Source organism: Agrilus planipennis, unplaced genomic scaffold (genome assembly GCF_000699045.2).
Source record: "Agrilus planipennis isolate EAB-ADULT unplaced genomic scaffold, Apla_2.0 scaffold143, whole genome shotgun sequence".
NCBI classification, from domain to species: Eukaryota; Metazoa; Arthropoda; class Insecta; order Coleoptera; family Buprestidae; genus Agrilus; species Agrilus planipennis.
The window spans coordinates 101,132-112,567 of record NW_020438887.1 but is presented as its reverse complement, the minus strand read 5'-3'; the positions used below and the strand labels follow the sequence as shown (position 1 = coordinate 112,567).

General features: G+C 36.5%; 2 protein-coding genes across 3 annotated transcripts in view; one reads left to right on the top strand and one right to left on the bottom strand.

The window, feature by feature from the left end:
• The first annotated feature begins 499 nt into the window (after positions 1-499).
• LOC112903884 lies at positions 500-4,168 on the top strand. Of its 2 annotated transcripts, XM_025981693.1 has the most exons (3): positions 500-995; positions 1,452-2,283; positions 4,095-4,168. In XM_025981693.1, the coding sequence occupies exons 1-2, from the start codon at positions 716-718 to the stop codon at positions 2,270-2,272; spliced, it is 1,101 nt and encodes a 366-aa protein (XP_025837478.1). In that variant the 5' UTR covers positions 500-715; the 3' UTR covers positions 2,273-2,283; positions 4,095-4,168. The 2 variants fall into 2 exon arrangements, with proteins under 2 accessions (XP_025837478.1, XP_025837477.1); XM_025981692.1 differs by lacking the exon at positions 4,095-4,168 and having other exon boundaries at positions 1,452-2,295.
• A 606-nt stretch (positions 4,169-4,774) lies between these two features.
• The window catches only part of LOC108737402 (probable JmjC domain-containing histone demethylation protein 2C), a 17,929-nt gene continuing 11,267 nt past the window's right edge, over positions 4,775-11,436 (bottom strand). Inside the window, exons 5-7 of the mRNA XM_025981688.1 lie at positions 7,892-7,976; positions 6,573-6,703; positions 4,775-4,810 (exon numbers count right to left, since the gene is read on the bottom strand). Of these exons, the coding sequence (XP_025837473.1) occupies positions 4,775-4,810; positions 6,573-6,703; positions 7,892-7,976 (252 nt within the window). The remainder of the gene's footprint in view (positions 4,811-6,572; positions 6,704-7,891; positions 7,977-11,436) is intronic.

The following is an 11,436-nucleotide window of genomic DNA, read 5'->3' as shown; positions in this document are numbered from 1 at the left end:
TCGGATTTGATTAAATAAACATGGCAACCTTGTTGTACGGATTCGGTCCCAAAAAACCGCAGCACGACTTTCATTACGTTTTTATTTTAATTTCGGCCAAGATTTCTCATTCGAATGCAAGGGTTGTCGAAGGAAACAATGGAACGGAGGAGGCGACCGGATGTTAGAAACGGTCCCGTATCCACTAAATTGTGAGCAACAACTTGCCAAGTGGGAGGAGATGAGAGGATAGATGAAAAGGACAGACTTTTATTTAAATTGGAAGTTAGCGTAGCTTTCGTGCTTTTAGAAAGATCTGGGATCGTTATTGTAATGCGAAATTCTCTATTTTTACGGTTAGGTAGGTTTTTATTACGTAATTAGTAGGAGATGCTAATTAACGAAGCATATTTTAAACCACAATCGTCTACCCTTACTATCACTGAAATGATGACAGTTCACATAATCTTTAAAAATAGAAAGAGTGATGTACCTATAGAATAATTATATTTCGTCCTCGTTCGTAAATAAGAACAAGCGTAGTTTCCCTATCTCACACCGCACACCACGAATTTTTAAAGTAAACAACCCGCGTGCTACCCCGCTTAACCCGTACCTTCGTTGGTCTAGTACCTACCTCATCCAGCTCATTCCTAGTTTTCGTGCCGTACATTACGTAAGTGCCGCGTTAAATTCACGTTTGGTGTTGTATAGTGTATTTTGTTTGGTTTTAATCATGTCGAATAGGAAAAGATGTTACAGTTCTGATTCCGATAGTGATGATTTTATTAAGTGGAAAATTTCCAAATTACAAAAGCGCTTGGCGACTAAGTCTAAATCAAAAGGCAAGAGATCCATCTCTCCATCTCCCTCGATCCAGTCGGGATCGACATCGTACCAAGACCAGGATGGTTTTGTTTCTCCGGTGTTGCCGGATGAAGACGACGTCCCTTTATCTGTTCTCGCAGCCAGTATTAACGCAGACTCAAACGATCTTGGTACAAACACTTTCAGAGGTACATAAATCCTAATTAGCTTCTGTTTTTGGGGTTAAAGAAATAAGTTGGTAAAATATTATGGTATATTTTACATAACTCACTATTATCTGTCTTTACATGGTAATGACATGATCAATTTGTAAAATATTATGGCATATTTTACATGTCTTAATCGACATAGCTTAAATGGCAGTTAAATATTGTAAAATATTATGGTATATTTTACATAACTCACTATTATCTGTCTTTACATGGTAATGACATGATCAATTTGTAAAATATTATGGCATATTTTACATGTCTTAATCGACATAGCTTAAATGGCAGTTAAATATTGTAAAATATTATGGTATATTTTACATAATTTGTCGTTTTTAGGTTCTGAAATATTATGGAGTATTTCAGACCTACATACAAAAATGAGGCTATTTATGGCAATAGCTTTTCTGTTAATTACTGGTCCTTTTCTTATAGAAGAGAGGACTTCAACCCTAGATCCCAATATCTTAGCCCTTCTGGGAATTGATAAACCAGCTGGGGAATCACTAGGGCCAGACATTCATGTTGACTTGGCTAGTAGGTGGTCCCTTGTTCTTAGCAACGGTCTAAGCGAGGATTCTGTAAATACTTTATTAAAGAAATATCCACCTGCTGGTAACTGTCCCCTTTTAAAAGGCCCTCGTTTAAATCCGGAGATCGCCGCTGTTGTTAATGAGCAGGTCTCTCGAAGAGACTCTAATTTTAATAATCTTCAAAATCAGATTGGTGCTGCCCTTTCTGCATTGGGACAGCTAACGACAGCCCTGGTCTCAGAAGAGGGGGGGGCTAAGCTTTCTTATGTTGAATTGGCCAGTGATGCGAGCAGATTGCTGTTAGATTTTCATCACAAATACTCCGTCATCCGCAGAGATTTTCTGATGTTAAATCTCCGAAGAGATTCGAATCTAAAGGAAACTCTCATTGGAGCGCCTGCCGACACATGGTTATTTGGCAAAAATCTGAGCGAGCGAATTAAAGCCTCCAAAGATATAGAGAAGACGGGTTTAGACTTGAAACCCACTAAGGCGGCTAAATCTAATATCACTTTTAAACAGCCTTCTAGACAGTTTCCGGTAAACTCTTACCGTCCACCTCTTCGAGTACAAAGGGGGGCAAGTCGGGGTGGACGGCAAAGCAAGTTACAAATTCCCTCTCAGCCGTTTCAAACAAGACCGTACCCTCCTCAAAGAAAGACAACGGACCAAGATCGTCGTCGTCGACAGGAAGTTCGTCCCAATCACAGACGAACACGCTAGACTGTATTGAGGTGGGTAGTTTGGTAGGCCGGTTGCGTAAATTTTTACCAGTCTGGGAAAAAATTACGGAAGATAAAACGATTCTATCTTGGATCTCGGGACTAGAGATCCCCTTTATTGTTAAACCCAAACAGAAGGCGCGGCCCTTGGAAAGACATTGGTCACATTCGGAAAGAGTTGTTTTAAGGGAATCAGTTCTAGAGCTACTAGCTTCTGGTGCTATTAGTAAGGTAAAACATTGTACAGGGGAATACATCTCAAATATCTTTTTAGTACCTAAACCTGACGGCTCTAAACGTCTTATTTTAAATTTAAAGTCTCTTAATAAATATATTAGAGCAGAACATTTTAAACTGGAGGATCGGAGAACAGTATGTACTATCATGCAGAAAAATTTTTTCATGTCCACTCTGGATCTTAAAAATGCATACTATTTAGTTGCCATTGACAAAAAATATAAAAAATTCTTAAGATTTACGTTTGATGGTGATTTATTTGAATATAACTGCATGCCTTTTGGACTTAACTGCGCCCCGTTTATTTTCACTAAATTGATGAAACCTGTTCTTTCCTTCCTGAGAGGAAAAGGATTACTTTCAGTGTTATATCTAGATGATTTTTTGCTGTTGGGAAGAACTTTTGACGAATGCAAAATTAATGTATCAATAACTATGGCAACTCTTAAGGATTTGGGATTTGTTATAAATTATCAGAAAAGTATGCTAACGCCTTCTCAAACATGCCGTTATTTAGGGTTTAATTATGATTCCAGAAATATGTCTATTTTTATACCGGAAGACAAAAAACCTCAACTTCGAAAACAGGTAAAATTTCTTCTGAGGACTAGCCGTTGCAAAATTCGATTATTTGCTCAAATAATTGGTAAATTATTTTCTGTTTGTCCAGCAGTTCGCTATGGATGGGTTTATTCCAAATTACTAGAAAGAGAGAAATTTTTGGCATTGAAGCGATCGAGCGGAAATTATGATAAAAGTATGGTCGTTCCTTCCTTTTTATATAACGATCTCAGATGGTGGTTATCGCACATAGAAAATAGTTCAAATTCTATTAAACTAGATGTTTTCCATCTAGAAATTTTTTCGGATGCGTCCTTAACAGGTTGGGGTGTATACTGTGTTAACGTCAGGTCTCATGGGTTTTGGTCCTTAGAGGAGAAAAAGGAACACATAAATTATTTAGAATTAAAGGCAGCGTTTTTTGGGTTAAAATGCTGTGCTAGTAACCTTAATAATAAAAATATTCTTTTGCGAATTGATAACACTACGGCTATTTCTTATATAAATAGAATGGGGGGTATCCAATATCCTAAACTGAACACTCTTTGTCGAGAAATTTGGCAGTGGTGTGAGGGAAAAAATCTCTCCATTTTTGCTTCTTACATTAATACTAAACACAACCTGATCGCAGACACTGAATCACGTAAGTTACATTTTGAAACTGAATGGGAGTTAAACAATAAATATTACCAACAAATAAAATTGAAAATTGGATTACCTCAGATAGACCTTTTTGCAACTCGGATTAATGCTAAATGTCCAGTATTCGTTTCCTGGCATCCTGACCCATATGCGTTTAGAGTAGATGCCTTTACTCTTAATTGGAGAGATTTTCAATTTTACGCCTTTCCTCCTTTTTCAATAATTTTGAAAGTAGTACAAAAAATTATTAGTGACAGGGCTGAAGGTATTGTAGTGGTACCTTATTGGCCTACACAGCCCTGGTACCCCATCTTTACATCGCTTTTGAAGATGCCTCCCCTTTATTTCCAAGCGAGCAAAGACTTACTTTTTGGTTTGAACAGGTCTCAGCCGCATCCGTTATGGTCACAGCTTATCCTGGTTGCAGGGCTCTTATCCGGAAAAGCCTAGAATTAAGAGGAACCCCTAAAACAGCGATCGAGGTCTGTTTAGCGTCCATTACTTCGTCTACTATCAAGCAATATAACACAGGTTTAAAGCTGTGGTATAGATACTGTCAATCAAGGAACGAGAGTTGCTTTACTGCATCAACTCCAAACGTCCTAGAATTTTTGCAAGAACAGTATAATAGGGGTGTATCTTATGGTACACTCAACTGCTATAGGTCTGCCGTAGCCCAGCTTTTAGGACCCTCACTTGCTGAAGACGTCCGAGTAAAACGTTTCTTTAAGGGGGTTTTTCATTTAAAACCCAGTCTACCTAAGTACGACAATACCTGGGATCCTTCACTTGTATTAAATTATTTAAGAAGTCAAATTAACGAAAACATATCTTTAGAACAGCTTTCTTATAAATTAGCCATGTTATTAGCTCTTGTTTCGGCGCAGAGAGTCCAGACACTTTCACTTATTGAACTTAAGGATATAAAAATTTCCTCCCTTGGAGTACAAATTTTTATTCGTGATCTTATTAAAACGTCGGCTCCAAATCGAACACAGCCTATTATTTCATTACCGTTTTATAAAGACGAAGAGGCCGTTTGTGTTGCTACTACTCTCTTATTTTACATAAATTCAACAAGAGCCATAAGAAACTCGGCCTGTAATAAACTTTTAGTAACGTTTAAAAAACCCTACCATAATGCTTCAACACAGACAATTTCACGATGGATTCGAAAAGTTATGGTTATGGCCGGAATTGAATCTACGGTATATTCTTCGCACTCTACGCGACATGCATCAACGTCCTTAGCAGATCGTAAAGGCATATCATTAGATACAATTAGATTAGCGGCTGGCTGGACAGAACATTCAAAGACCTTTGCCGCCTTTTATAAGAGACCTGTTTGTGACTCTTATGCGTTTGCAAGAGCCATATTACAATGACACAACTATGTGTTTATTATGTTATAAACCTTAATATTAATTTCTTAATGCTCTACTGTTAGATGTTCTTAGTTTAATAATGTTCTGTTTTTCGTTTACTTTTGTTTCATGTTTCATATTACTCAGATTTAACGTTTTCTTTTTTATCTTACAGTGTATAAACATCTGAATATAACTATATATATATATTTTTTTCTTTTTCCTTGGATTGTTCGTCTGCAGTTGAACAATTATTTATCTTTAAACATCTACGCTTGTTCTTATTTACGAACGAGGACGAAATATAATTACTAAATCAAACGAACTTACCTGTAATGAAGTTCGATTGTAATTATATGAAGTCCTCGTNTTCAATCCTTCCACTAAAACGTCATAGGTACCTAGTAGGTAGACACTAATCCTTTAATTTAATATTATTATTCTGATAATTTCCAATTTCCTTATTTTTTTGTTTATTAAATTTAAATTTCATCATTAGTTTATCTACTTACAAATAACTTTAGCAGCAGTAGAATAGGATTCTACAATATTTAACTTATTCTAATGCTATTTCCTTCAAACATTAGCCTGCAATTGTATACATATAATCAATTCTACTTTTAGTAAAAAATACCTAGTTGAGTTACGAAAACTTATAGTAACTTATTGCATGGTATACTTATAGTACATAGATACACTTTTCTTTAGTAAGAACCATAAAGAAAGTCGTATGTTTAGAAATCAAACTGGCAACGTTGCCGTCATACTTATGGCAATAACAGCATATGGCGGTTGCGAGGTTTGTTATCTTATACTCTTATTGCACAAATACACGTACGTACATACACACGTATTAAAACGTGCAGCCGCGCTATTTTTTCGCGCTCTTAACGGCAGCAGCGCAGCAGCGTCGGCCTAGAGTGAGTACACGTACACGTCCACTTGGTATAAACCAGTCAACGAGTTTTATTGCGGAAACAAGTTTTACCATCCAGTACAAACTTCACGTCATCCATTATTATTATTAAACGCATTTTTTTGTCGTATTTACTCATCGAAAGCACATAAATATGCACTCATGTGTAACTGTACACTTTCTGGCAAGTAAATATGCATAAAACTAAATAATAAATCATTTTGAAGAACGGTGTTGTCCGTTTAATGTTTTTTCAATGCAAGTAGGTATTTCTACCTGTCTAACGGACAAATAAATACCTACCTAAACCTTTTCATCTCAAATTATTACCTATTACCTTACGATAAAATACAATACCCAAATTAAGAATAATTTGAATGTTACGAATTACTCAACAATTGAAATAATTCAAAATTAGAATCGAATTCGACTCACAACGAATTTTATCACTAGAAATTTTCGAGTAATCGAAAACGGTTTTTTATTTTTAATTTAACGATGCTTCTATTTTTAGCGAAACGAAGAGTAAATAAAACATTAAAAAAGAAATAAACAAGAAAGCGAACAAGTAAATGACTCACCGTAATGGGCAGGTGCTGTTGCTGACGATTATTATGGTGGTGGTGGTGTTGTTGTGCCTGGAGCACGGCGGTAGATCGTGACCTTCGGGGGGTGATACCCACGTTCTCGCCTCGCATTATAGACTCCACCACTGTAAACAAAAGGCCTAAAGGAACAAAAGCAAGCACTCGCTCATAACCGGGGCGTTTTATTGCTTTCAAAACAGCACAACACCATGCTAAATAGAAAAGTTCGAACAATCTGGCATAGCTCCGTATTTGGAGGGTTAATGAGGCTGGAAGGGTGGAGGGACCGACACATTACGTAACAGAACCCCGTAAATTGCGATCATCCTATATATTTTGTTATTTGATCAAACTAGACCTATAGAAACGTATGTCCATTGCTTACTGTTGGGCAATCATCCTCGGTTTCAAACCATCTACATATTTGAAAATGAATACAATTATTTTGTCCACCCTGTACTTTTTTTTACGAGAATTTATTAAAGAAAAAATGTACCTACCCAGAAAGAGATCTGGGTCATGCGACAAAAGAAACGAGCAAGCAATTTGATGGATAGAACGTCTCATGTATAAAGCTGAAGACGACCGGAGAAATACAGCAGCAAAAGCCCCCTCGGCCTCCTCTACACCCCCCGACCTATTCCATTTCTACCGATATATCGGGAGGGCCTCTGCAACCAGAAATACGGAAGAAACGTGAGAAATGAGCACCTGCTAGCGGCCAAGTGCATTGACTCTCGGAGATACGGACAGAAGGTGTTGTGAAAGAGAGACGGAAATAGGGCAAGAAATTAATAGAAAGAGAGGGGGAGTTGACAGACAGTTCAGCTGCAGTCATTTCAATTCAATATACCGGATATTACTTCATAAAACATTCGTAAACTTGATTGATTGATAGGTACCATGACTGCAACAACAACTAATAAAAAAAGGGCAACGCGTAATCCGGAGAGGTCCCTCGTCGATTAAAAAAAATGATACAACCTTTCCTTTAAAAAAATATGCATTGAAAATGTATTGTAAAAGAAAAAAAAAAAACAACCTTCCCTAAATAATGAATAAAGTTGAAACCATACACGTAAAAATAAGAGACCAAAAAGTTTAAAAAGAAATAAGGAAAATAAAATTGATCAAATAATTGATTTATAGTTCATTTAATTTATTTTTTGGTAGAGACATCCCTTTTTACATAATTTATTATGGAGTACCTAAGTAAATTTTTATTCATTCTGCAAAAATATGTGTTCCTATGCAGGTAGGTACCTTCTTGTCGCTTAAATATGGAGTTAAAAGACCAAAGGACTGACACTTACCCCCATCTCCTATGAGACGCATTTGTACGAGGGTTGGGTCGACATTGTGCTCTTCGAGCACTGTGTCGTCTGTCACTGTCAGGTCCTGAAATAAAAAAAAAATGTAAGCTGCTGTCTGCATGCTGGTATTCTATACAGGTAAGGCAAAACTTACACACACACCGAACATTGGGATCCGTCAAATGGGAGAAGCCTAAAAACATGGCGCTGATTAGGGAAAATTTATCGTAGTTCCTATAGTGTACCGTGCAATTTCCAAGTTTTTAAATTATGATAAAATGATAAGTATTGACACAATATGTGATTGGGCTGACACAAAGCCTCGCAAAGGAAATTTCGTTGAAGGTGAGCGTGTTTTTAATGCCAATCACATTATAAAATTCGGAAATAACAAATCCGGAAGCTAGCCTTCAAATTCCATCAAGTTTACTGCCTACTATTTACAAATTTCGGATTTAAAAAGTGATTCACGTTATATAATTGGTGAGGTGATTCTGGGTGATTTAAGCAATATCATATCAATGACTTGCACGTGCAAAGCCGATTTAAGAGAACGTTGCAAACACATTATTGCAACTTTGTTGTATTGCAGCAGGTAGGTTCTTAACCTCAAAATACTTATATCGTATCATTAGAATTGTGTTAAATCAATTACACAGGAATAAATAATTTCTCACTTTATAATTTTAGTATGATTCTAGTTTTAAATATTAAGGTTATGGCTGATGGTAAATACTTGCTGAAATATAATCATGTGCATTAAAATGACGTGAACAAATTTTTATTCCGGAATTCACTTCTTTGATACCTACTGCTTTCATCCAAGCTTCTATTAGTTTACTTTTTTCTCTAATTTTCCGAATATATCTTTTACATATATAAAACGGTCAGTTTTTATTGGAAAGTAGTTAATGTAGGTGAAGAGTGAAGATCTATGTCTGAAGTGCTATTCACAGCTTTTCACTGAACATAATAACTTTTTATTTGATTTAACTTTAGAAGAAAACTTCGTCGACTCCATCATCAAAAATTTTTGTACTTTTTTAAAGTGTTTTATGATTTTAATAAACAATTTTACAATTTGCGTGCACAGTTCCTATGTAAATTTTTCCCTCATTCGAGTTATAAATTTTGCCACCAGATGGTGTATGCCCATTTGACGGATCCCAATACAGGTAAGGCAAATTATATACATACACCGAACATAGCTTTATATGACATAGAGGATGGAGAAAATAAGTTAGAGGCAAGATATTACTGTAAAATAGTGTCAGAGGTGTTTGTCAAGGAATAAACTAGGAGTAATTATCATTGAGCTCACAGCGAAGGAAGAGAGTGTGTAAATACTTTGAAGATGTGTTAGATAACCATGTCTAGTAATAGAAATCAGAACAATTTTAAACGATAAGAAGTCAAAGTGGGGTCTGAACGTGCGGGAAGTATTACAGGAGATAGAAGCAACGGAAGCGATAGCTAATTGTACATATAAAATAATTTATACAGGGACTTCTGCAAAAGGTTATAGTGAATGGGTTTGTAGATTATGTGAAGTAAGATAAGAGACATTTGCCCACTTGTTATGTCACAAAGTTGCTATAGGGATACAAAAATATAAGATAAGAAGATTCATGAATACATGGAGGAATGTCAATACAAAAACGTTTGAGTTCTTTAAAGAGATAGAGGCAACGGTACAAGAGAGAAAGCAGGTCTAAATACAAGGTTTAAATTTAAAAGTAGATGGAACAGAGGAGGAAACTGAGATCTTAGTTGGAGTTTGCAGTTTTACAAGAATTTTTAGTTAAAAAGCATTTACCTATGGTAAAAAGAGCAATTTGCAAAAACCTGTAAGACATGCTGAGCGTAGAAGTTATACAAAAGCGGGCTGAAAAGTTCGTAGGTTGACCCACATATGGCTCTACTAGTATCAAATCCATATGATTTTTAGTTAGCCCTAACCTTCAAAAGACACGTGTATAAATTTGACAGCTGTTGCAATATTAGTATCTGAGTTATAGCATTTTTAGTGAAAGAACTTTTGTTGTTTGAAAAAGAAAGTGCTAATTCATCAAGACAATGCACCGTATCACAAATCAATGAAATCGATGGCAAAACTCCATGAATTGGGCTTCGAATTGTTTCCGCATCCACCGTACTCTCCAGGTCTGGCCCCCACCGACCTTTTTCTGTTCTCAGACCTCAAGAAAATGCTCGTTGGACAGAAATTTCGTGCCGATGAAGAGGTAATCGCCGAAACTGAAGCCCATTTTTAGACTAAAGACAAGTCGTATTATAAAAATGGTATCGAAAAATTGTATGACCGCTATAATCGTTGTATCGCCCTCGAAGGGTACTATGTATATTAAACAATAAAATCAAATTCTATCAAAAAAAAATTTCTATGCTACCCTACGAACTTTTCAGCCCGCCTGTTACATTCTTTTATTGGAATTCTTCTTTTTACGTAGCATTAGCGAAAATGCACAATTTGGAATACATTTCTCAACCATGTGGTCACGTCTATCTGAAAAAACTACCTGCTCCACTGAAAACTGTCCTAAACCATCCGGACTGCCTGTCAAAATCTTTTTTCTTGTCCCCAGCAGCTTATTGCACTTGTTAGACTTATGTTACGTTGTTATTTACGTGGAGAAGATGCATAACAGAATATCCTTATGTTTAGTTAGAAGCCCGTTTCAACCACATTTTTAAAATTCATTATAAAAGCACTTCCTGTTATCTTAGTCATCATCATCATAAGGTCGTCAGTTCTATGACTGGTTGGACACATACCTCCACTCTTTCCTATCCTGAGCTAATCTTCGCATTTCCCGAAAACTAGAACATCCCACATCCTCAACTATTTGCGAACAATAATCTAACCTAGGTCTACCGCTACTCCTTCTAACATCTGTTTTTGCCTCTAATATGTCTCTGATTAGACCTTCATGCCTGAGAAGGTGTCCTACCAACTTATTTCGCCTATTTTTTATTCAATTCCTCTGTTCTCCTATTCTTTCTAATACCTATTCATTTCTAACATTCTCTATCCTCATCACTCGCCGGTAACACCACATTTCGAACGCTTCTAACCTCTTCTTTTCCACCGCGCCCACTGCCCATGTTTCGCACCCGTAGAACGCCGCACTCCAAACTTACACCTTTAACAACCTATTTCGAATTTCTAAATTAACCGTTCGCGAGCATAGTGACTTCGTTTTCTTGATGGCGACACGACCCTGCGCTATCCTCTGCTTTATATCCCTGCTACTCCTTCCATCCTGAGTTATCTGACTTCCTAGGTATCTAAAATCAGCCACTTTTTCTAATTTTTGGTCTCCTATCTTTATATTCGCTCTTTCCCTACTTTTTCTTCCCTTGCAAACCAGTATTTTAGTTTTACTTTTATTTATTTTCATACAGTACTGATCTGTCAGTACCGCTTCCATTTTATTTAAAGCTATCTCTAGATCCTCCTTGCTAGATGCTAATACTGCTATATCATCTGCAAATCTAAGCATACTAATCTTTTGCCCTTGCACGTC

Coding starts and splice junctions, on each gene's coding strand:
- LOC112903884 (XM_025981693.1), top strand. CDS start 716: ATGTCGAATAGGAAAAGATGTTACAGTTCTGATTCCGATAGTGATGAT. Junction 996..1,451: donor TGGTACAAACACTTTCAGAG/GTACATAAATCC, acceptor CTTTTCTTATAG/AAGAGAGGACTTCAACCCTA.